At 42.4% G+C, this 26,201-nt stretch overlaps 3 protein-coding genes across 5 annotated transcripts; 1 reads left to right on the top strand and 2 right to left on the bottom strand.

Annotated features, from left to right (window-relative positions):
* Window positions 1-295: 295 nt before the first annotated feature.
* On the bottom strand, window positions 296-7,628 carry LOC112216920 (suppressor of cytokine signaling 2). Of its 3 annotated transcripts, none has more exons than XM_024377069.2 (4): window positions 7,434-7,628; window positions 7,065-7,124; window positions 5,640-5,909; window positions 296-2,447 (listed from the first exon to the last, which is right to left on the bottom strand). In XM_024377069.2, the coding sequence occupies exons 3-4, from the start codon at window positions 5,764-5,766 to the stop codon at window positions 1,972-1,974; spliced, it is 603 nt and encodes a 200-aa protein (XP_024232837.1). In that variant the 5' UTR covers window positions 5,767-5,909; window positions 7,065-7,124; window positions 7,434-7,628; the 3' UTR covers window positions 296-1,971. The 3 variants fall into 3 exon arrangements, with proteins under 3 accessions (XP_024232837.1, XP_024232836.1, XP_024232835.1); XM_024377068.2 differs by having other exon boundaries at window positions 7,444-7,628; XM_024377067.2 differs by having other exon boundaries at window positions 7,449-7,628.
* Window positions 7,629-11,123: 3,495 nt separating this feature from the next.
* On the top strand, window positions 11,124-20,060 carry LOC112216919 (condensin-2 complex subunit H2-like). Its single transcript, XM_042299977.1, is given in 18 exon segments — window positions 11,124-11,146; window positions 11,148-11,223; window positions 11,462-11,563; window positions 12,194-12,255; window positions 13,083-13,176; window positions 13,380-13,459; window positions 13,641-13,807; window positions 14,085-14,230; window positions 17,238-17,326; window positions 17,473-17,534; window positions 17,656-17,757; window positions 17,838-17,882; window positions 17,982-18,052; window positions 18,141-18,336; window positions 18,620-18,669; window positions 18,799-18,900; window positions 19,040-19,189; window positions 19,429-20,060. Coding segments are annotated over 18 exon segments (1,758 nt in total). The 3' UTR covers window positions 19,570-20,060.
* A 140-nt stretch (window positions 20,061-20,200) lies between these two features.
* Window positions 20,201-25,652, bottom strand: LOC112216918 (protein SCO2 homolog, mitochondrial). The gene is made up of 2 exons (XM_042300252.1): window positions 25,639-25,652; window positions 20,201-21,512 (listed from the first exon to the last, which is right to left on the bottom strand). Exon 2 carries the CDS (start codon window positions 21,494-21,496, stop codon window positions 20,555-20,557), a length of 942 nt encoding a protein of 313 aa, XP_042156186.1. The 5' UTR covers window positions 21,497-21,512; window positions 25,639-25,652; the 3' UTR covers window positions 20,201-20,554.
* Window positions 25,653-26,201: the final 549 nt, after the last annotated feature.

Genomic DNA, 26,201 nt, shown 5'->3' with positions numbered 1-26,201 from the left:
TCCATTTATCTGCCTCAGCCAAGTCTAAACGGCGCATCCTGCTGTAGAAGCCGCAGGAATGCAACCAACTAACCCACAGAGACCAGCGCTGTGTGTGCCAGCGCTGTTGCGAGCCAAGCCAGGTCTCAGTAGCAGGAATCGATTGTTTTAGTGGCCGATGGGCTGGTTCTAGTGAGTTTCATTTCAAACAAAAACAATAGACTGGGGCCCCATCCCTGTGGCCCCTCAACGTTGACCCAACCTCTCACCCCAGAGCCTACAGCTAAATTTAAACTGAAAAGAACCTTCACACAGAGAGAACTCACTCCTAAGTTTTATTTTTCTGCTTTCCTCACAGAGAAAGTAAAACACTTGTATTTAAGCACCATACGAAAACAGTAAATGTCATGATCATGTATCAAGAGTGATTTCTGGAATATTCTGCGAGAATTGTTCACTGAACCTTCTGTAAATTGAGAATGACTCAAACAATACACAGGAGCGCCATGACACCCCTGCATTATTCCCTCCCAAATCACAGAATTGAGGCTGATAAAACATGCTTTATTTGTAACTTTTATAGGAAACACAGTAGAACAATCAATAAATACTTGCAATATGTTGATTAAAATAAGATTCACGTTGATCCAATGAAAACCCCTGGGCGAACATCCAATATGCGCTTGGAAAGGTAATTCCTTCTTATAAACACAGCCATAATAGCTAGACATTAGATACATCCTGTGTCTTATCAAGGTCTAGTTCTGAGGTGTGAGCGCCGACTTGCTCAAGGGCATTTTCTATTGAAAGAAAAATGCAGTGATGAAGTAGATGTTTCACAGAAGTGATGCGTAGTGGGAGCAACATCCAGGATTGAGAACTTCCTGAAATCAATTATTTTTAACCTCTTAGCAGGAGGAGACAGAGATACCAACATCAGATTTGAAGCCTGTAAATTGCTTGTGCTTTATCTAAACAAAAATCTGAACTGAGTGAACATAAAAAAAGATCAGTGTTGGGGAAGTTACACTGAAAATAGTTTACCAAGTTCCCAATTACGTCGCACTGGAAGAAGCTACATTTATAGCTTACTTAACTAAAGTGAAAAATGTGTTCACTACATCCAAAACGTGAAAAAGCTACCTGGACACAAATATTCAGCCCTATTAAACACCAAAATGCTTTCAAGTGACAATTAAGTAGGTCTGATGCCAAAAAAGTAGTTCTGGCCAATTTTACACAAAATAAATAACGGGTTGTGTGTAGTTCCAGTAGTTTGCTACACGCAAAAAAGTAATACTGAAAATACTACCAAGATTTATTTGAAACTACCTCAAAGCTACTGAAAATTTTAGTTAAATGACTAGTTCCAACATGTAGTTCGACACTCCAGCACCGCAACTTCTTATAATTACAGTACAAAAAAATGTAAAAAAAGAATATGAACAAACATAATTCAGAATGAAAGTGGATACCGTGTCAGATGCTCATGTCTCAGACATGAGGCAGATTATGAAAAGTAACAAAGCTTTGAAACAAGAAAAAAGAAAAAGTGCGCTAACGCTAACTGCCACCCCTCCTGGGTTTCGTTCAGAAGGGTCTGAAACCCTGTTACCTGAGCTGGTCTGCAGGCAGGGTATACCACCACTTGAACAAAAAAATTGCACCAGTTTCAGAGATTATGAATATGACCTGGGTCTGAAATCAACCCTTAGCTCCAACTCCTAAGCCCTTTTTGATGAACAACTGTAGCACTAAAGGAACTGGAAGGGTGTAGTAATATGGGAGATATTCCACCTAGCTTCCTGAGGATTAGATGACTGACTTGGCTCTATAAGCATATTGCTCAACATCAATCCTTCCAGAAGTACAGGGGCCGTCAAGCCATGTCTAGTGGTTGGGGCTAAAGGGAGACTTCAGACTGGGTGATAGCCACTACATGGCAGGTGCAGTGCTCTCTACCCCACACCACATCTGGGATTCGTAGTCCTACTATACATTGTAACTGTAGTCCGTCAGGTAGATTTTTAGCCTGTTGGGTAAAGGCAGCTCCTGCACCTGCCTGGTGGCGTTGTTGATGGCGATACGGGACAGGTGCTGTAGAGAGGGCGTGGCAGTGTACACAGGCTTGGTCAGGAGGAGCTGAACCGTCCCGTTGGGTGGGGCCAGGGACTGCGATGCCCCTGACGGCCTTTTACTGGTAGTCCTGGACAGCTGCACGTAGTGTTCCACCAGGTGCACCACACTGTCAAACTGCTTGAGCTTGGGCCTGATCAGCACCACCGAATCCAGTTTGAACTTGCCCTCCTTGTACTCGATGCGCAAGTTGGTGGGGCCGGCAGAGGTCATGGCAGAAATGGTGAACAGGTAGTCTCTCTGGGAGCTATCTCGCAACAGGAAGGTGCCCTCCGATGCATCCTGGAGAATCTCTTTGGCTTCGTTGGCAGTCAGGCTGCCCCAGTACCAGCCTGTTAGGAGAGAAACACACATGCATTAGCACAAGGAGACAGGACAAAACACTGGGCTACCCAAACAAAACCCCTTTTAATGATAACAGAAGGTAATCCAAATCAAAAGGTCATACACGAACATGTGCACAGTCAGAAACTGTACAACTAAACCTGAATTTAAGCCTTTAACCTAAAAAAATAAATAAAAATCCCTCTATCCTGTCCACAGGAATTTTAAAACAAATTCCACTGGGTTAACATGTTAAATTCTCACAATTTATGTAGTGACTTTTGCAGTAAAATGTATGAGGGAATCTCTGCAGCAGCATACACTGCAGCAGCATACACTGCAGCAGCATACACTGCAGCAGCATACACTGCAGCAGCATACACTGCAGCAGCATACACTGCAGCAGCATACACTGCAGCAGCATACACTGCAGCAGCATACACTGCAGCAGCATACACTGCAGCAGCATACACTGCAGCAGCATACACTGCAGCAGCATACACTGCAGCAGCATACACTGCAGCAGCATACACTGCAGCAGCATACACTGCAGCAGCATACACTGCAGCAGCATACACTGCAGCAGCATACACTGCAGCAGCATACACTGCAGCAGCATACACTGCAGCAGCATACACTGCAGCAGCATACACTGCAGCAGCATACACTGCAGCAGCATACACTGCAGCAGCATACACTGCAGCAGCATACACTGCAGCAGCATACACTGCAGCAGCATACACTGCAGCAGCATACACTGCAGCAGCATACACTGCAGCAGCAACTGTCTGCCATCTCCAACCCCCCCTCCACACAAAAACTTAAGTTTGACTGGATTTGTGAAGGTTAGAAATTCTCCAGTACTTGAATGCCGAGCGTCACGTCTGGAGGAAACCTGGCACCATCTTAAGGTGAAGCATGGTGGCGGCAGCATAATGCTGTGGGGATGTTTGAGTGGCAGGGACTGGGAGACTAGTCAGGATCGAGGCAAAGTATAGAGAGATCCTTGATGAAAACCTGTTCCAGATCACTCAGGACCTCAGACTGGGGTGAAGGGTCATCTTCCAACAGGAGAACAACCCTAAGCACACAACCAAGACACAGGAGTGGCCCAGTTAGAACATCTCTGGAGAGACTTGGAAATAGCTGTGCTGCTCCCCATCCAACCTGACAAGAGCTTGAGAGGATCTGCAGAGAAGAATGGGAGGAACTCACAAATACAGGTGCCAAGCTTGTAGCCTCATACCCAAGAAGAGAGGCTGTAATCACTGTGCTTTAACAAGGGTCTGAATACTTATCACATCTACATATTAAAAAAAATAAGTTGCTTTGTCATTATGGGGTAGTGTGTAGATTATTTTAATCAATTTTAGAATAAGGCTGTAATGTAACATCTTGAAAAAGTCAAAGGGGTCTGAATAGACAGTCAAAAGTTGACATCTCAGTCAAGGGTCTTTATTTTTACTATATTGTAGAATAATAGTGAAGACAACACTATGAAATAACACATATGGAATCATGTAGTAACCAAAGTGTTAAATCAAAATTTATTTCAGATTCTTCAAAGTACACACCCTTTGCCATGGGTGGGCCTGGGAGGACATTGGACCACCCACGGCTACACCCCTGTCCAGTCATGTGAAATCCATAGATTGGGGCCTAATGAAATTTCAATTGACTGACTGACTTCCTTAAATAACTCAGTTAAAATTGTTGTATATCATTTTTTTGCATAGAATTTATTGGACATAAACTACAGTAAATCAAGTGATTTATTCCCATGTATAGAGAAACATGATCGTATACAAATGTTAGCAAAGTTTGAAATGACATTTGAGTCAAATATCTTTGGGTTTCTTGAGGTCAATTTGCAATTAACTAATATGGAATTATGTTTCTGGCCCCCCGACCATCCACTAAAGAAAATGTTTTACAAAATCGTCTCACAGCTGAATCTAGTTGATGATCCCCACTTTAGTGTATGTACTGTATTTACACTTGAGATATCGCTTCAACATTAAAAAGTTAACACGCAACTATGTCTCTTTATTACTGTGACTAAGGCAATACAAAGGGGAAGCTGTCCTATGTGCTTTGCTCAGAAAAATAAAAATTCTACTTCATATTCATCACCAACATGTGAAAAGTACACTGTTTTCAGTTTAAAAAAAAGTGTTTCCAATGACAAACCAATTAGTAAGCAATGTCTCCTAATAATTGGGGATGTCATTGAAAACAATTATCTGCCATCTTCACATATGTTGATGTTGCTGGAGATGAATATGAAGTTACATGTTTTATTTCCCTTTAAATGGTAATAAATGCCTCTTAAAATACATTAAAGATACTTTTTTTCTTTGAATAGCCCACATGTCTACCTAATAAATGAACACCTCCATTTTAAGATCACAGCATTGGAACAGCTTTTTGTGCATCTCTTAAAAATAATGATCCGCTCCACAGCATTCCCATAATGGGAATTCTATAAATGCATTAACAGCATTTGAAGTGAAACATACGGTTCATTAGAAAGTAAATGAACACAATGCTTGTGACTTAATTAAGAAAAAAGGGACATAAACGCCGAACATATGAATGAAGGCAAATTGTATTAATTCATAGACATGTTCTGAGTCTAATTGTAAAAAAAAAAAAAAAAAAAGTCTTCAACTCACAACAGCCTATAACAAAACGTAATATACATTCTGCGACTTGAAAACAAAGTGTCTAACAGTACCTCGTGCACGAATTACTACGAATTAAGACACTAAACAAGTTACTGTTCAGGATAAATAAGGGTGAAATGCATTCATTGTACGATGAAATACCAAGTGTGCCTTGTTTAGTCATTTTCAACCATGCATAATGAGTAGACAGTGCGTACAGCATGACCGCATGCATATCGTGCTAGATATGGGCACGAGCATGTAGATAAGGTTACTTTCAAACTAGTTTGCTTTACAATCACTCGTTCTCAGGGCCATAGAGATGCATGACTTGAGTTTTATTACAAAAAAATATTTTGAAAGTTAGGCTCTCGTTGATTTGTAATTCATAAATGCTATTGACATCGTCATGCTCGTATGTATGGAACGGTACTAGTAAAACTGTACCAGAACGCTGAAAATAGGAACATTAGTAATCATGTCGAAATGTGTGTGGATGTAATCTAAAACTATAAAATGAGGACATGCACTCACCTGTATTTTTAAGGTCTTTCATGGTCTGAGCGATGCGAGTCTCGTCGGAATCTACAACCCGTGACACGGTATCCGTTCTTCTCTCGTTTTCGATGGTATCCGTGGATTCGGGTGAGTGGCAGGTCATTGGGGAACCACCCGAAATTGCCCAGCCGTAGGCCAAAAGTCATCCGACAAAATGCAAAAATATTCCCCAGAAGACAGGCAGTTGCCCCACAGTCGCAAAACCAGTTTCTTCTGCAAGTTTCTTCTCGAATCTTATGTATCGTCCTGTAAATTAATAAATACAACACGTAAATTAATTCAGTTTAGTCACGGACATTCGTGCTAAATAACAGCTAACGTCACATTATAACATATCCGTTAGGTGCTTGACTCCAACCACCGGAGTCATGGACTGTTCGCTCTGCTACCGTACCGCAAGCGGTAACCATGCACCATCAGGACCCTGAAGAGCTTCTACCCCCAAGCCAAAGAGCTATCTGCATTGAACCACCTTTGCACTAACGCATCACAAACTGCTGCTAATGAGATGTATACATCTCCTGTTGACTACTACTTTTACCCCTACAGTAATCTACAAATCTACCTCGTACAGCAACTCGGTACTGGTACCCCTGTAACATGGAAATATAGCCGTGTGAGAACCCTAACCCCATAAAAGGCGTGTAGTAATTGAATTTCTTGCTGATATGAAAGATGTTTCCAAATCGTACAGCAAGTGACGCGTTTTAACGTTCAGAACGAGCGTCGGGGTTCTAACTCCCCTGCCAGAAGATACTTCACTAGGCGCTAAAGGTAGTTGATGTATATGAATGGGGTTACGTTTGCAAAAGCTTTTGTATTTTTTAAAATTTTATTTTAAACATGGCAAGTAAGGGAGCACGAAACAAAGTGGACACTGAAAAGCCTAATTCAGTGACTTGATAAATCTTCAATAAAACAATGTGCAATAGGCTCGATGTTTACCGTTCACTTAAATGCTCGATGTATTACAATTGCTGCGTGGAAATTAAAGATTAGGAAACGTTTGTCCGCATTCAAATAAATAAAAAACAGATTACGGAACGTTCTGCGAAATCGACTACTTCTCGGAAATTGCAATGGCAGTTAAAACTCACTATATGCAGGGCAGGGGATACTGGAAACAGAAATCCCCATCAGCCTTGTTCGGTGTTTGCAGCTTGTCTATTGTAAGCAATGTTTATTTGATTATTTTGTGTAGGCTACATTAAAGCCTACATTGTGGTCGTGTAAAATGTGCAACGTTTTTAAATAACCACTGTTCTACAGCCAATAAAGCACGTGCCATCGACTATTGTGTATGTTCACAACACATTTCTAAATGTACAGTTTAGCTATCTAATGCTGAGTAGCTAGTTTACAAAGTAAATTATGAACAGAGTTACATGAATGAAATCTCACCTATTTGCGAGTGGATCCAGCACCAAACGACTACCGATGGTAATTCAAATACACTTCTCCCTAAAGAAAAAGGGGACTAAGATGAATAAACAAAGCACAAAACCGCTCGTTAGCTATACACTTCCATGGAACAGCTAGCTAGTTTAGCCATGTCGATCACACTGACAGATTACATAGCTAGGGATTTCCATGTCGTATTATTTATGTTCTGGCGGGCTAATCAATCAGTTGTCATTTTGGCGATGGCAAACAAACTCAGAATATTTTTCCAACCCGTGGTGCAAAACAGGCAATGACAACGTCTCGCGACCGAGGCAAGTCGGCACGACTCGCTCACTGCTGTTAATGTTCAGATTTAAAACACCATACAGAAAGTCACCAAACCACGCTTGTCTTGTTTTTGGTACAGATCCCAATGACAGTCTTTTCCGCGGCGTTGAATCCCTTTCCTTCGGTATGTGTTTTTAATAACCAAATCCCCATTAAACCCACAGCTACACACAAAATACCGATTTCCAAGAACTTTCCAGGAATCGCGTCACGTGGTGTAGAGCGCAACCATTTTTAAGGTAGTGCCAACTGCCAAGCCAGCTGCACCTCATGAATACAATTGCGTGCGTGTGCGCGCGCACGTGAATGAGAGCGAATGGAAGAAAGAGAGCGAGTGGGAGAGTGGGAGAGCGGGAGAGAGAGATACAAAATTCCAAGAAAATCCTTTCGAAGAAACCTGCATTTTCATGGAAACCATGAAGTGTCCCGTTCTAAACCCTAACCCGCCTGTTGTTATAGGCTACAATAAACATGCAATCCCATTTTAAATGGGATTGTGCCCGAATAATTAGTCTAACTAACTTTTTAATTAACCACCTTATTTGTTTGCCTTTGAATATACCGAGTCTTTGTTGGGGACTCACACGTGCTATTATGCAGGCATAACATTGATTAATGATGGTCATTAAAGATGTAGGGTCCTAGTCAAAATGGGCGCGCTGTCCGCTGGGACTGCCGCCCCAGAGGAGAGATGGATGGGGTGCGGACGCAGCAGGAAAGACGAGCAGGTTCAGGGCCTCAAATCACTTTACACAACAAGTGCATGCTATTTGATAAATGTATGACCTTACTTAGCAATTAGGCCTGGATCACTGATAGACTTTGACAAATAGGCCTCCTGCTGGCTTCATCGTCAAACATGCAATAGGCCTAGAGAGAAGATGCAATGAAATAGGTCTGAAAGGAGAATATCACTCACATAGACTGTTATAAAGGCCCTGATGGGCATCACTATATGTGTGTCGGAAAAGGTATTATGGTTCTGTAGACAATGCTTGGGCATCATAGGCTAGTCTAGCCTGTCACTATCACCTGGGGGTATGCTGGCGGTCCCTATATAATAAGTAGTTGAAAAAGGTTATGGGTGGGATTATCCATTCTCTGTACTTTGTACAAAAGTATGGGTTCAAACACACATTTCTGCCCGACATAGAATTTAACGCAAGGGTTAACAGTGCTGGGGAGTGGCAATTAGCGAACTACAAGGTAGACTAGTTCAACTAGTAATTTCACTACATTTCGCAGGCGCTTGGTGGTATTGAGCTAATTCAAACCTTAGTATTTTTTTCAGTAGTTAATTAGTCCTTTTAGCAAAAATGGTCTTACTACTTTGGCATCAAACCTGACTAATTCTCACATGAAACATGTTTTGCAATAGGCTAAATTACATGTTCTGTGAACAGCTGACTCCCGAGTAATCTGTTTTTAAAATTTGTTGTCCGGCATTTCATGTTTAGATATGACAGTTTTTCGCGAAGTAGTTTGAATGTAGTGACTTTAGTTGCTTTACTTCTTGCAGTGTGAAGTACGCCTAATTGGTAGCTTGGTAAACTATATTTTTTAGAATAGTTTCCCCACCACTGGTTAAAAACTGAACCACAATAAATGCTTTTGATGCATGGGTTATATAGAGCACATGCTAGAGGCAAAGTCAAATAACATTGTGAATGAGGCCAATAAAAGTTGAAAATGTATACATCAACTGGAGAAGTTTTGCATAAAACGAAATGTTGCATATTTAAAAAAAAAAAATGTTTTAACCTTTATTTAACTAGGCAAGTCAGTTAAGAACAAATGATTATGTACAATGAAGGCCTACCAAAAGTAAAAAGGCCTCCTTCAGGGATGGGGGCTGGGATTAAAAATAATACAAAATATATATATAAATATAGGACAAAACACACATCACGACAAGAGAGACAACACATTGGCTGATGTTTTGGTATTTCGATAACAAATCAGAAGTGGTTAATATGACACAGGTGCTCCTTTGATTTCAAAACGATAACTAAGGCTGCGTTTCCACAGGCTGCCAAATTCTGATATAAACATGTTCAAATGATTGACAAGATATTTGATCTGATTATGAAAAATATCAGATTTGAGCTATCTGTGTGAACTGGCCACAAGCATCGAACGTCACACTTATTCAAGGATGGTTTGTAAATATAAAATCCAAGTGCTCCATCTTTCGGTGAGAAGGGTCCTTCACTCACGCCGCCAAACATACCCTAGTAAAACTGACTATCCTACCGATCCTCGACTTCGGCGATGTAATTTACAAAATAGCCTCTAACACTCTACTCAGCAAACTGGATGCAGTCTATCACAGTGCCATCCGTTTTGTCACCAAAGCCCCATATACCACCCACCACTGCGACCTGAATGCTCTAATGCTCTCGCTACATATTCGTCGCCAGACCCACTGGCTCCAGGTCATCTATAAATCTTTACTAGGTAAAAGCCCCGCCTTAGCTCACTGGTCACGATAACAATACCCACCCGTAGCACGCACTCCAGCAGGTATATGTCACTGGTCATCCCCAAAACTAACACCCCCTTTGGCCGCCTTTCCTTCCAGTTCTCTGCTACCAATGACTGGAACGAATTGCAAAAATCGCTGAATCTGGAGACTTATATTTCCCTCACTAACTTTAAACATCAGCTATCTGAGCAGCTAACCGATCGCTGCAGCTGTACACAGAACATCTGTTAATAGCCCATCTGTAAATAACCCACCCATCCCCATATTGTTTTTATTTACTTTTCTGCTCTTTTGCACACCAGTATTTCTACTTGCACACCATCATCTGCACATCTATCACTCCAGTGTTAATTTGCTAAAATGTAATTACTTGCTACTATGGCCTATTTATTGTCTTATTTCCTCACGCCATTTGCACACACTGTATATAGACTTGTTTATTCCATGTGTAACTCTGTGTTGTTGTTTGTTTCGCACTGCTTTGCTTTATCTTGGCCAGGTCGCAGTTGTAAATGAGAACTTGTTCTCAACTAGCCTACCACGCTAAATAAAGGTGAAATTTTAAAAAAGGATACAGGTTGTTTTTTAGTGGTACTTCCGCCAGTAGATGGCAGCAAACCGCAAAAACCCTGGCTCTGTTGACGCCGACGTCAGAGAGGAAACTAAATCGGCGAATAAGAAAATCTCGCGCTAATATAAAATAAAATGGTGGATGCGCGGATTTTTTGAAAGGGCTCCAAAGTTTATCAACACATATTACATGTTTTTAAATTTGGGACACCTTTTTCGTTTGTGAATCAACGCCTACAATTGTGAGCTAATAGCATTTAATGTATGTTTGTTTTAAAACATTTTGGTAGCTGGCTAACGTTACAGTTAGTACTACTAGTAGGTTATTTTTTGTATTTTACTAGGCATGTCAGTTAAATTATTATTTTCAATGGAACTGCCTGTTCAGGGGCAGAACAACAGATTTTTACGTTGTCTGCTCGTGGATTCGATCTTGCAACCTTTCGGTTACAAGTCTAACGCTCTAACCACTTGGCTACCTGCAGCCCCGGTTAGCTCGTTAGCAACTATATAACCAAAATGACAATTTTCTGTGAATTTAAACGTTCTCTAGCTAGATAGCTAAATGTCAACCCATCTATTTTGTAGATAGCTACTGAATAAAGTGTTAGCTTTTCTAAAAATCACACCGATTCAAATCTGGCATGATTTCATCTTTAATTTTAAGGGGAGCCATGGACACAGTGGAGACTCGATTCGCTGCAGCCTATCCGGGAGCTCACGAAAAACTGGGACATTGATGTGGCCTCGGAGTTGGCAGATTATCTAGAGGAGGTAGGAATGAGCCCGTGGCATGCACTATGGGGCAAATCATGTAAACAAAATAGACTTAAAGTACTGTATTAACAACAATGTTGTGTGTCAACACACAAACACAGCCTTGAATTGAGTCGCTAACTGGGTTGAAAATCACACAGACCAAGGCTGGAGTAGACTGTTAAGAAAGCTTGTCTTCTCACACATTGATATACACTGCACTTACCACTGTCATTTTGTCTCTCTGGTCTGGCAGTTGGATGAGATGTGCATCTCGTTCGACTGGGGCAAAACCACTCTTAACTTTGCAGAGGCAGCGCTGCTCATACAAGGCTCAGCATGCATTTACAGCAAGAAGGTGAGAAGTTGTTTGGTAGAAAAGAAGAACATCATAGGCTGGTTTCATATAATATTCCTGACTTGTTGTCCAAAAGTAACTATGTGATCCAGAGAATTTTACAGTTTTAAAACTTGTTTCCTGCAATTCTACACATCTTGTCAAGGGGCTGACAGGCTGAGAGAGAGAACATTCAGTTTTAAAGTTAATTTCCTTCAATTCTTCTACACATTTTGCCATGGGGCTGAGATAAATTGCAGTTTTAAAGTTCATTTTCTGCAATTCTACACTTTTTGCCATGGCTTATGCAATCTATCTGAGTGACTCAAACATTATAACAAAATCAACTGTCTAGTCAACTGCATGACTGTCTAGTTTTTATTTTAGTGATGGTTAGTTCTCAAAGATGATATTATTCTTTTTTAAACGTATAGGTCCATTATCTTTTCTACACAGTTTATATCTGGCTTAAGTGATTTCAGTTTACACAAAGTTTTCCATTCCTCAATTTTTTTTCAAAACAAAATCATATAATTCTTTTATCACATTTTTTTGGGGGGAGGCAACAATTTAGCAGGCAGCTGCTGCTAAATCAATATAGGGGAAACACTTTATTAAAATGCATTATTTTGTTATTATTGTTTGATTCAGGTGGAGCATTTGTACAACCTGGTGTACCAAACTCTGGACTACATCAATGACAGAAACAAGAAGTAAGTGCAGTGCCTTCAGAAAGTATTCACACCCCTTGACTTTTTCCACATTTTGTTGTTACAGCCGGAATTAAAAATGGATTAAGTTGAGATTTTGTCACTGGCCTACACACAATACCCCATAATGTCAAAGTGGAATTATGTTTTTAGACATTTTTACAAATAAATAAGAAATTAAAAGCTGAAATGTCTTGAGTCAATAACTATTCAACCCATTTATGGCCAGCATAAATAAGTTCAGGAGTAAATATGTGCTTATCGTGATTTTTGAATGACTACTTCATCTCTGTACCACACACATAAAATGATCTGTATGGTTCCAAAGTCGAGCAGTGAATTTCAAACACAGAAAGGCAGTGAAAAGAAGGAAGCCTGTACAAAATATAAATATTCCAAAACATGCATCCTGTTTGCATCTAAAGTAAAACTGCAAACAAATATGTCAAATAAAATAACTTTATGTCCTGAAGACAAAGCATTGGCCTAGTTATAGTAGACTTAAATTGGCTTTAAAATCTATGGCAAGGCCTGAAAATGTCTGTCTAGCAATGATCAACAACCAACTTGATAAAGTTTGAAGAATTTAAAAAATAATGTGAAAATATTGTACAATCCACATTTTTAGATTGAATCAATTTTGAATTCCGGCTGTAGCGCAACACAATGTGGAATAAGTCAAGGGGTATGAATACTTTCGGAAGGCACTGTACCCTGCCTCGCTCCCTGTGAACACACACAGGCCCACTCAAGCCACCAGTCTTCATGCTGCTCTGCTTCTTCACTTCCTTTCCCATTGAGTTAAAGGGATTTGTACCTGTCATTTTCAGGAAAGATAAACGAGCAGTGACATCTGGAGAGGATGGCACGGAGCTGACATCTGGGGGCGGTGAGTTGGGCGAGGATGGAATAGAGGCCAACACTGTTAGTGTTTGTTGTTCCCCCAGTTTGTCCCCAACAGATGTCTCTGCAGTCAAAAGAATGAGGCATTTAACCCTTTATAAATGCCCCCCTAGAATGTACAATATATTGATTGGTGTTTCAATCAGACTAAATTATTTGTGTGTGTGTGTGTGTATGTATCCATAATTCTATCTGTGTAAATTATTGCCCTGTGTGTTCCTTAGAATGTGGACGTGGCCCCTCTTCCCTCAGAGTCTCTGATTCCTCCTGAGGCGTTTGAGAAACAGAAGCTGCTTCTCATTAGGTGGGTTCCAAGTCCACGGCCTAAACCGCCCTCAACATGATGAACTTTTCTGTAGAATAACTATGAAACATTATAAGCCTTGCCATATGTAGCAGCCTTACTTTTTGATGGAACACATTACTTCAGAGGGCTGTCGTATCAATGTTTGTTTGTGTATTTTCCCTGTTTGTATGTGCTGCAGTCTGAAAGGAGAGGTGCTGGGCAGCTGTAAGGACTTCAGGATGAACACGTTCACTCCGGACTCCCTGGGTATCATCCGCCTCTTCCTGGCCTCCTCTCAGTCCCACTTCCTCAGGGACGCCCTGTCTGACGCACCCCTGGTCCCCGTCACCCTGTTCGGGCACCAAGGTAGAGATGGATACAGTATATCGACAGTTGTACATTACTGTGTCTAGGTCTATATACTGTACACAACTGTAATCAAGCCAAAACAGCCGACTGATCATAGAAAACACCCCATAGATTTGGTTTCTCTGGGGGCATTTGTGATGTGTTTTGCCTCCAACAGAGCACTAAATCCCATACCATGTTGCAAGGACCAGCTCAAATGGAATATACAGTTCTTTAATGTGTATTTCTAAGCTATGGCCGGGTGTTGACTTCCTTATTGTTGTTGTGTGTCCAGATGACGCAGAGCTTGCAGCAGGGGATGCCATGTCGGGCGTTGCCGGGGACGATGGTGCTGATGCCGGTTCGGAGAACTTCCTGACCCTGGAGGACAACGGGATGGAGATGGACCAGGGACCTGAGGAACATATTGACAGACACCAGGTAGGAACGTAGAAATATCTCTCTCTTACACACACACATACATATATATATCTATATATATATATAGATATATATAGATATATATATATAGATATATATATATATATAGATATATATTGCCTTCAGAAAGTATTCACACCCCTTGACTTTTTCCACATTTTGTTGTCACAGCCTGAATTTAAAACACACAATACCTCATAATGTCAAAGTAGAATTGTGTTTTCTGAAATTTTCATAAATGAATAAGAAATGAAAAGCTGAAATGTTTTGAGTCAATAAGTATTCAAGCCCTTTGTTATGGCAAGCCTAAGTTCAGCAGTAAACATCTGCTTATCAAATCAAATTGTATTAGTCACATGCGCCGAATACAACAGGTTTAAGTTTCACCTTAGTGAAATGCTTATTTACGAGTCCCTAACCAACAATGCAGTAAAAAATAAATAATAAGAAATAAAAGGAACAAGTAATTAAAGAGCAGCAGTTAAATAACAAGATTAGTTGAGGTAATATGTACATGTAGGTAGAGTTATTAAAGGGACTATGCATAGATGATAACAACAGAGAGTAGCAGTAGTGTAAGGGGGGGGCAATGCAAATAGTCTGGGTGGCCATTTGATTAGATGTTCAGGAGTCTTATGGCTTGGGGGTAGAAGCTGTTTTGAAGCCTCTTGGACCTAGACTTGGTGCTCCGGTACCGCTTGCCGTGTGGTAGCAGAGAGAACAGTCTATGACTAGGGTGGCTGGAGTCTAGCACCTAACGGATATGGTATAATGTAACGTTAGCTGTTATCTAGCCATTTTTAGGGCCTTCCTCTGACACTGCTTGGTATAGAGGTCCTGGATGGCAGGAAGCTTGGCCCCAGTGATGTACTGGGCCGTATGCACTACCCTCTGTAGAGCCTTGTGGTTGGAGGCCGAGCAGTTGCCATACCAGGCAGTGATGCCATACCAGGCAGTGAACCAGTCAGGATGCTCTCGATGGTGCAGCTGTAGAACCTTTTGAGGATCTGAGGAACCATGCTAAATCTTTTCAGTCTTGTGAGGGGGAGTAGGTGTTGTCATGCCCTCTTCACGACTGTCTTAGTGTGTTTGGACATGACAGTTTGTTGGTGATGTGGACACCAAGGAATTTGAAACTCTCAACTTGCTCCACTACATCCCCATCCTTGAGAATGGAGGCGTGCTCGGTCCTCCTTTTTCATGTAGTCCACAATCATCTCCTTTGTCTTGATCACGTTGAGGGAGAGGTTCTTGTCCTGGCACCACACGGCCAGGTCTCTGACCTCCTCCCTATAGGCTGTCTCGTTGTTGTCGGTGATCAGGCCTACCACTGTCGGCAAAACTTAATGATGGTGTTGGAGTCGTGCCTGGCCGTGGAGTCATGAGTGAACAGGGAGTACAGGAGGGGACTGAGCACGGACCCCTGAGGGGCCCCTGTGTTGAGGATTAGCGTGGCGGATGTGTTGTTACCTACCCTTATCACCTGGGGGTGGTAAGGCCCATCAGGAAGTCCATGATCCAGTTGCAGAGGGAGGTGTTTAGTCCCAGGGTCCTTAGCTTAGTGATGAGCTTTGAGGGCACTATGGTGTTGAACGCTGAGCTGTAGTCAATGAATAGTATTCTCACATAGGTGTTCCTTTTGTCTAGGTGGAAAAGGGCAGTGTGGAGTGCAATACCAATTGCATCACCAGGGAGGTTTCCAATGCCTCGCAAAGGTCCCCTATTGGTAGATGGGTAGAAAATAAATAAAAAGCAGACATTGAATATCCCTTTGGACATGGTGAAGTTATTAATTATACACCCAGTCACTACAAAGATACAGGCGTCCTTCCTATCTCAGTTTCCGGACAGGAAGGAAACTGCTCAGGGATTTCATCATGAGGCCAATGGGGGCTTTAAAACAGCTACATAGTTTAGTGGCTGTGATAGGAGAAAACTGAGCATGGATCCACAACATTGTAGTTACTCTACAATACTAACCTAATTGACAGAGCGAAACGAAGGAAATCTATAGAGGATACAAATATTCCAAATCATGCATCCTGTTTGCAATAAGGCACTAAAGTAATACTGCAAAAAGTGTGGCAAAGCAATTCACCTTTTGTCCGGAATACATGTCATGTTTGGGGCAAATCTAATACAACACATTACTTAGTACTGCTCTCCATATTTTGAACCATATTGGTGGCTGCATCATGTTATGGGTATGCTTGTAATCGTTAAGGACTAAGGGGTTTTTGAGGATAAAAAATCAATGGAATGGAACTAAGCACAGGCAAAATCCTAGAAGAAAACTTGGTTCAGTCTGCTTTCCACCAGACACTGGGAGAACAATTCACCTTTCAGTAGGACAAAAACCTAATACACAAGGTCAAATCTATACTGGAGTTGCTTACCAAGAAGACACTGAATCTTCCTGAGTGGCTGAATTACATTTTTGACTTAAATCTGCTTGTAGAGCTAAGGCAAGACATGAAAATGGTTGTCTAGCAATGGTCAACAACCAATCTGACAGAGCTTGAAGAATGTAGAAAAAAATTATTGGCAAATATTGTACAATCCAAGTGTGCAAAGCGCTTAGATACTTACCCAAAAATACTTACATCTATAATCGCTGCCAAAGGTGATTCTAACGTGTTAACTCAGGAGTGTGGATACTTATATAAATGAGATATTTCTGTATTTCATTTTCAATAAATTTGAAAAAAGACAGCATTTTTTTCACTTTGTCATTATGGGGTATTTAATAGATTTTGAATTCAGGCTGAAATACAACAAAATGTGGAATAAGACCATGGTTTTGAATACTTTCCAAATGCACTGTATATACATGCATACCTGCATAGGAACTGTAGGTTTCACACATGCCTAGTTCCATTGCAGCTAGTAACCCCTTTATTGTAGCCCTTTTATGGGACCTTGTGTTGAATTGTGTTCGATTTTGTATTATCATGTGTTCTGTTTATTGATGTCTTGTATCCGTGTGTTCTAACTTGCTCTCTCCCAGGCCCCCAGTGAAGGGAGGCTGTTGAGGGAGAGGGGAGGAGTCCAGCAGCTCTCTGAGGAGGAGCAGAAGAAACAGAGGAAGGAGGAGGTGAGGGCCCAGACTGTACGGTTACCCGTCACAACCACAGACACGGGGGATTAACCACCATACATTTCGAGATAAAAAATAACCATTCTAGTGCGCACTTAGTTTTTTGTTGTTGTCTTTGTGATGTGATGATTGTTGTGATGCGGGCAAACATGTGGATGTTACATGACCTTTATGATACAGTCGGTGAGGACAAGCCTCTGAAAACAGGTGAGGAAACATTTTCCTATCGATGGGATGCTGTCCAACTGACTCTTACTCACTGAGAGGATGTCAGTGTATTTTCTATGAGGGGTCCTGTCTGTGTTAAATGTGTGTTCTTTCGCCATAGGAAAATGTTATAAGGTTCCTCCGGGTTTGGATGATTCTGGGAAGCGGAAAAGGAAAGGCCTCTCTGCGCTGCAAGACTTCTGGACCTGGTACACTGGCACCTGTAAGTAGTGTGTGTTGGTGTTTTTATGAAGACTGTGACTCGGATGGAATATGCCTGACAAATGCCTCCTCTTGTTGCAGATGACCCCCGTGAACCCAGGCTAAAGAATGGACCCACGTATACAGGTAAGGGTGGATCTCATAACTAAATGACAGGAGATAGAGGCGTTATCTTTTGAACCCTCTATTATTTGGCGCTTACAGCAAGTGGTATTTCTGTTACAGACTTGAAGTACATCTATATGAGTCAAATGAAAGACAAGCTGAAGACCCGGAAGAGGATTCTTGGAAAAACAGTATGTGTTTGTACTGCTATGGGTCATGATGCACGAAGCATTTGTTGCTGTTTTTATGTACTGAACATACAACCTTTTGCCCTTACAGGGTGTGTTTGTGTCTGACGAGGAGCTGAGAAGGACGTACCTGCAGCTGGACGAGAGAGAAGAGAGGGAGGAGGAGTTAGAGGGCCTCAGACACCACGACCTGCTAGGCCTGCTCGATGACCTCTCTGACAACGAACATGACCCTTTGACTGATGAAGCCCCGGCCGACTTCCTGAGTGGACAGGACTTCGTACCAGGTAGACACTGTCCTGTCTGTCTTTCTATCTCTCAGACCACATTCACTCCTGCTATTAACTGCACATATTTTAAGGCAAGGTGTAAACAGAGCCATGAGGTCTCGACTGTGTGACTGTAGAGTTGGACTAATGTATTAGTGTCACTCCACAATGATATGTTACTTGACAACACAAAACACAGATGTTAAAACCAAAACTCAGGAAAGTTTTAAGACACTGTAGGCAATCCTAGGCAAAGATGGTATAGTTCTGAGTATGTTTACAATGTTTCTGTCACTGCCAGGGGCAGACATGGACGGACTGAGTTACGAAGACCTGGTGAAGAAGAGTGTGGTACGTATATACGGGCTCAATGAGCCAGTCTTTCTGGGTCATGTTACAGTGAGAAATACTAGAGGGTTCTGTGTAGCTAGTCACTGATGTTCCTGATGCCCCCCCCACCACACTTCCTTCATATTTCAGGAGCAGTTCCTAGTGAACTCCCAGGGTTATGCCCAGGAGACGGCGCTGTCGAAAAGAGTGAAGGAATGGGAGGATAAAATACGACCGGAACTCACCTATCAGGTAAGATTCAATGGCTTACTTTCCAGACATTTAGCTGTAGATCAAGTATCTATTCTATTCTAATGGAAAATGATATCATTGTTCACCCCGTTGGTGATTTCTAGTGTTGGCTAAACCTCCTGACCCCATGTCTCTGTAGGAGGTGCGTGCTACCTTTGACATCCATGACTATGGGGACAGGATCGTAGCAGCTTTGAGCAGTGTGGGCCAGAGGAGGACCTTCTCCTCTATAGTCCACGGCATGGACAACTTCGAGGCCTGCAAGTACATGCTGGCTTCCCTTCAACTGGTGAGTGTGTGTGTGTGATTGTGCTGTATTCAATTCATTCAATCTAATCAAGAATAATCAGCCACTGTCTGGAGTTTAGTCTTGACACTGAACACTTGATATTTCGAGATACTTGATTTTATTGTATGACTAATGAGTTTGATAGCTTCTAGTTCAAGGTGTATTTGTCTACAGTAACTCCCATTACTCTACCATCAGGACACTGCCATCAGGTTATTATCATGCTCTCTCCTCTTCAGGCCAACGACTACACACTGGAGATCGACAGGAGTGAGGGTCTCGAGGAAAGCATCGACACCATGGGACTCACTCTGCTCAGCAAACACCGGGCCAACCAACGATTCAAGAAAGCCCCTGCAGCAACCTCTGACCCTATATGACCCAGACATCTCCTGATCCTGTGTGTGTGTGTGCTCTTGCCTCCTACTGACTCCGTGGGGGACTAGAGACCCATTACTCTGAAACGTGGTACGCACTCCTGTGTGTGACGCCACTTGTGCCTACTGGACCACTGGTACTGACCTGCTCTATCAACAACCTGGCTGCACCTATTCTCTCCTCACGTACTTGCTCTTTAATTTCAACCCCCTGTCTATTGTTTGATCTTTGGTGTCTCTGTCCTCTATGTCTTGTCTGTGTGTATCATGTCTGTTTATTCCTCTGGTTCTGTCAAGAGAAATAATCTCTCTTTACCTCATTCACCTGCATCTACACAATATATTTACCAGATGTGGCACTCAGGGTCAGTCAACACTACCAACATACCCTAAGAATTATCACCCTGTTCACAATGTTTGCCCCTGTATCCATGACAATTCTATACGTTGGTTTTTATTTGCATATTTGTCCAAGTGGTGTAGAACTCATACATTTTCTATATCAGATGAGAGGACTTTTAAGAAAATGTGATCATTTTTCTTTCATTCAAGAGAACAACCTAAATTGGGAAATTATGTTTCACTGGTTTGTAAGGAAATGATATAGATTCTTTTACAATGGCCAAAAACGTGTATAAAATAAAACGAGCATGTAGATTTTACAAAGATTATATGAAGACACTTTCAATATTGCAACACCTACTAGTGTCTGTATACTAGTGATTGTAGTGCCCTTGACAAAAGACTAGTATGAAGACAATTTCATATCCTAACCATTATTGGTGTCAGACAAAAACAATTTATTGCACACACAGAATCACCATAGCTTGGACGAAGCGTCCATATTGTTGTGGTTCAGTCTAGTCTGAGAACAATTCACAGGGCCTCATTTCTGATGGAGGATTATTGTTATCTGGACATCGGGTTCAGCTTAAGTGTAACATACTAAAGGCCTTTGATACAGTCTTGTTGGTGTGGTTACCGTCATTCATTCAGAGAGTTTGACGTAGCTCTTCATATGGTTCCTGACGCTCTCAGCGATCTGCACGTCGTCCTTCATTCTGTTGTAATAGTCCAGGAACAGCCCATCTGGGTTGACCAGGTAGATGAGGATGGTGTGGTCCACTATATAGTCCCCGTCCTCATCCTTCGGTCCAGGGCTGGCGTACACCCTGTAGTCCTTCCCTGCCACCTTCACCTCCTCTGGGGTACCCGTCAGGCCGATCAGCCGGGGGTGGAAGTCCTTCACGTACCTCTCCAGGGCTGCCACGTCGTCTCGTTCTGGGTCGACCGTCACAAATAGCGGTTGGACCGCGGGGAGAGACCGGTCCTTGTCCAGAGCGCTGACCACAGCAGATATCTTATCCAGCTCTTCGGGGCAGATGTCAGGGCAGTGGGTGAAGCCAAAGTAGAGGAGCACCCAGCGACCCAGGAAGTCTCTCTTGGTCCTGCGGTGCCCCCTATGGTCGAGGAGGCTGAAGTCTCCCTGGCCCAGGGCCACCTTTTTCAACTGCTCTATACGCTGCATTCGGTGATTTTGCCGCTTCTCGTTTCGCACGTACCACCAGGTGCCAAGCAGACCCCCGCCGAACAGCAGGGTGACCACCAGCCGCGTTCGCAGCCTGATCTTGGCTGTGGAGGTGTTGGGCCCCTGGGAGAGGGCGACCCTCTGGGTGAAAAGGGGTAGGGAGAAGGGGCCACGGGAACTCCCCAGTGTCTGTTGCGGGTGTGTAAAAGGGCCATATAGCCCTGTCCTATGTTTAGGGGTATGGTGTACACAGAGGGGTGCCTGTGAGGCGAGCCATGCCCTCTGGGGGTGGTGTGTGGAGCCAGAAGTCTGTTGGACTGTTGAAGACCTCAAGGTGCATCTCAGGAGTCTCCCAGACGTAGCATGGAGGTCACCCCCTATGACGCCTACAAGTCCCAGCATATTTCCCCCAGCAAACCTAGAGGGGGGGTTGAGAATAAAGGGTCATCACTAGTCACCACAGCCACAAACCCTGTCTAGTTCTACAATTTATCTTCTTAAAATGTGAGTGTTAAACCAAACCTAATTATTTTAATGCGTTTTTAAGATATAGTCAATTCTGACTTTGTGGCTGTGGTAACTAGGGGAAAACAGAAAAGTGAGAATGTAAGCAAGCTGTGTTCCCAAGGCATACCAGCCCATTCAAATAATATTTTATTGGTCACATACACAGATGGTAATGCGAGTGTAGTGAAATGCTTGTGCTTCTAGTTCCGACAGTGCAGTAATATATAACAAGTAATGTAACAATACCCCAACAACTACCTAATACACACAAATCTAATTGGGTTAATGAGAATACGTACTTATTTTTATTTAACCTTTATTTAACCAGGTAGGCTAGTTGAGAACAAGTTCTCATTTGCAACGGCGACCTGGTCAAGATAAGGCGTAGCAATTGGACACATAGAACAACACAGAGTTACACATGGAATAAACAAAACATACAGTCAATAATACAGTAAAACAAAAGAAAACAAAAAGTCTATATACAGTGAGTGCAAATGAGGTAAGATAAGGGAGTTAAGGCAATAAATAGGCCATGGTGGCGAAGTAATTACAATATAGCAATTAAACACTGGAATGGTAGATCGGCAGAAGATTAATGTGCAGGTAGAGATACTGGGGTGCAAAGGAGCAAAATAAATAAATAAATAAATACCAGTATGGGGATGAGGTAGGTAGATAGATAGATGGGCTGTTTACAGATAGGCTAAGTACAGGTGCAGTGATCTGTAAAATGCTCTGACAGCTGGTGCTTAAAGCTAGTAAGGGAGATGTGAGTCTCCAGCTTCAGAGATTTTTGCAATTCGTTCCAGTCATGGGCAGCAGAGAACTGGAAGGAAAGACGCCCAAAGGAGGAATTGGCTTTGGGGGTGACCAGTGAGATATACCTGCTGGAGCGCGTGCTACGAGTGGATGCTGCTATGGTGACCAGTGAGCTGAGATAAGGCGGGGCTTTACCTAGCAGAGACTTGTAGATAACCTGTAGCCAGTGGGTTTGGCGACGAGTATGAAAGCGAGGGCCAACCAACAAGAGTGTACAGGTCGCAATGGTGGGTAGTGTATGGGGTTTTGGTGACAAAACAGATGGCACTGTGATAGACTGCATCCAGATTGTTGAGTAGAGTTGGAGGCTATTTTATAGATGACATCACCGAAGTCGAGGATCGGTAGGATGGTCAGTTTTACGAGGGTGTTTGGCAGCATGAGTGAAGGATGCTTTGTTGCGATATAGGAAGCCCATTCTAGATTTAATTTTGGATTGGAGATGCTTAATGTGTGTCTGGAAGGAGAGTTTACAGTCTAACCAGACACCTAGGTATTTGTAGTTGTCCACGTATTCTAAGTCAGAGCCGTCCAGAGTAGTGATGCTGGACGAGCGGGCAGGTGAAACCAGATTGCATAGCGGAGAAGGTATGGTGGGATTCGAAATGGTCAGTAATCTGTTTGTTAACTAGGCTTTCGAAGACCTTAGAAAGACAGGGTAGGATAGATATAGGTCTGTAGCCGTTTGGGTCTAGAGTGTCACCCCCTTTGAAGAGGGGGATGACCGCAGCAGCTTTCCAATCTTTGGGAATCTCAGACGATACGAAAGAGAGGTTGAACAGGCTAGTAATAGGGGTTGCAACAATTTTGGCAGATCATTTTAGAAAGAGAGGGTCCAGATTGTCTAGCCCAGCTGATTTGTAGGGGTCCAGATTTTGCAGCTCTTTCAGAACATCGGCTATCTGGATTTGGGTAAAGGAGAAATGGTGGGGGCTTTGGCGGGTTGCTGTGGAAGGTGCCGGGCAGTTGACCGGGGTTGGGGTAGCCATGTGGAAAGCATGGACAGCCGTAGAGAAATGCTTATTGAAATTCTCAATTATAGCGGATTTATCGGTGGTGACAATGTTTCCTAGCCTCAGAGCAGTGGGCAGCTGGGAGGAGGTGCTCTTATTCTCCATGGACTTTAGTGTCCCAGAACTTTTTTGAGTTAGTACTACAGGATGCAAATTTCTGTTTGAAAAAGCTTGCCTTAGCAGAACGCCACAGGATGTTTTTGTGCTGGTCAAGGGCAGACAGGTCTGGCGTGAACCAAGGACTATATCTATTCCAAGTTGTACATTTTTTGAGAGGGGCATGCTTATTTAAGATGGTGAGGAAGGCATTTTTAAAGAATAGCCAGGTAGAAGTATAAGGATGAGCGATGGCCGAGCAGCATAGTAGATGGTATAAAATACAGTATATACATGTGATATGAGTAATGTAAGATATGTAAACATTTAATGTGGCATTGTTTAAAGTGACTAGTGATCCATTTATTAAAGTGTCCAGTGATTGGGTCTCAATGTAGGCAGCAGCCTCTCTGAGTTAGCGATTGCTGTTTAGCAGTCTGATGGCCTTGCAATAGAAGCTGTTTCTCAATCTTTCAGTCCCAGCTTTGATGCACCTGTACTGACCTCGCCTTCTGGATGATAGCAGTGTGAACAGGCAGTGGCTCCGGTGGTTGTTGTCCTTGATGATCATCCAATCTAATAACACCACAGGATTTAGCTCTGTAATTGTCCTGGCCCTGTCAAACCATACCACACAGCACTACTACCAAGACAGTACAGGTTTAGAAACTGACTAGTAGGCGACTCAAGCGAAACTGCATCAGTCCAGCTTGAATGGCTGGCTATTTGGCTAAGCCTAAAACCTACCTGCTTTAGATGCAGACGTTTTTATGAGTAATGACAGAACTCTTTAAAAGTAGTCATGCTCTCATTCAACATGCAGGTTATCTTATACTATCCCATTATGATGGCAAAATGGATAACATAGCTATGCTAGCTAGCTACCTCAACTTCCTGGCTGGTCGACCTTTAAATGCACACACTGCTCATGTGATACTGATGTTACATGTCCTGGTCTTTTCAGATATGTTTATTCGACAATACCGATATGTAATAAATAAACAAAACAAAAACGACTATTGTGAACAATACAACAATTGGTAAATGTGTTTGACAATTGTGTTGTTACAAAAGAGTTCGATTTTTTTTTTACATGTTGAAGTCACATCGGCAGATTCGTGTAATATCTCTGTTTCTGTCCTAGACGTTCCACTAGGTGGTGCTGTTGTCTCTCCTACATGCTGCAGAGTTCACCATAGTTCAAATGTACATGAATTCTTTCAGTTTATCTTCTTTCTTTCACGTGTAGGTAATTTGTTGGTGCTGGATATCCAATGATTTCATCGGACATGTCCGCATGGTTAGATACTTCCATAGTTAAAGAGATCATCGGAATAGGGCAACAGATAAACAAATACAAAAATAGAGATAAAAAAAAAAAAAACATAGGCTCTGAAAAGGTAGGCTCCATTCTATTTATCTTGCAACCTGCTACCTCTCACCAATCCTGCTCCATTATTCGTCTGATAATGAAGGCCGACACAGCAATTTATGTTTAGGGCAAATCAAATCAAATCAAATTTTATTTGTCACATACGCATGGTTAGCAGATGTTAATGCGAGTGTAGCGAAATGCTTGTGCTTCTAGTTCCGACAATGCAGTAATAACCAACAAGTAATCTAACTAACAATTCCAAAACTACTGTCTTATACACAGTGTAAGGGGATAAAGAATATGTACATAAGGATATATGAATGAGTGATGGTACAGAGCAGCATGGGCAAGATACAGTAGCTGATATCGAGTACAGTATATACATATGAGATGAGTATGTAAACAAAGTGGCATAGTTAAAGTGGCTAGTGATACATGTATTACATAAAGATGCAGTAGATGATATAGAGTACAGTATATACGTATGCATATGAGATGAATAATGTAGGGTATGTAAACATTATATAAGGTAGCATTGTTTAAAGTGGCTAGTGATATATTTACATCATTTCCCATCAATTCCCATTATTAAAGTGGCTGGAGTTGAGTCAGTGTCAGTGTGTTGGCAGCAGCCACTCAATGTTAGTGGTGGCTGTTTACCAGTCTGATGGCCTTGAGATAGAAGCTGTTTTTCAGTCTCTCGGTCCCAGCTTTGATGCACCTGTACTGACCTCGCCTTCTGGATGATAGCGGGGTGAACAGGCAGTGGCTCGGGTGGTTGATGTCCTTGATGATCTTTATGGCCTTCTTGTAACATCGGGTGGTGTAGGTGTCCTGGAGGGCAGGTAGTTTGCCCCCGGTGATGCGTTGTGCAGACCTCACTACCCTCTGGAGAGCCTTACGGTTGAGGGCGGAGCAGTTGCCGTACCAGGCGGTGATACAGCCCGCCAGGATGCTCTCGATTGTGCATCTGTAGAAGTTTGTGAGTGCTTTTGGTGACAAGCCAAATTTCTTCAGCCTCCTGAGGTTGAAGAGGCGCTGCTGCGCCTTCTTCACGATGCTGTCTGTGTGAGTGGACCAATTCAGTTTGTCTGTGATGTGTATGCCGAGGAACTTAAAACTTGCTACCATCCCAATCAATGAACGACAGAATGTTTTTTTCCCCCTTATCCGACCACAGATGATATATTTGATCTCTATGTACTGGTGTAGCTTGTGATTTTGATGAGGAAATCATTGATTCACTTGAGCTCACTTCCAGACAGTGTTTTTCCATGCTTATAGTAGTGGTGTG

The sequence above is a fragment of the Oncorhynchus tshawytscha genome, linkage group LG17, assembly GCF_018296145.1.
Source record: "Oncorhynchus tshawytscha isolate Ot180627B linkage group LG17, Otsh_v2.0, whole genome shotgun sequence".
Classification (NCBI taxonomy): Eukaryota; Metazoa; Chordata; class Actinopteri; order Salmoniformes; family Salmonidae; genus Oncorhynchus; species Oncorhynchus tshawytscha.
The sequence above is the reverse complement of the archived record's forward strand: the minus strand, read 5'-3'. Positions and strand labels throughout refer to the sequence as shown.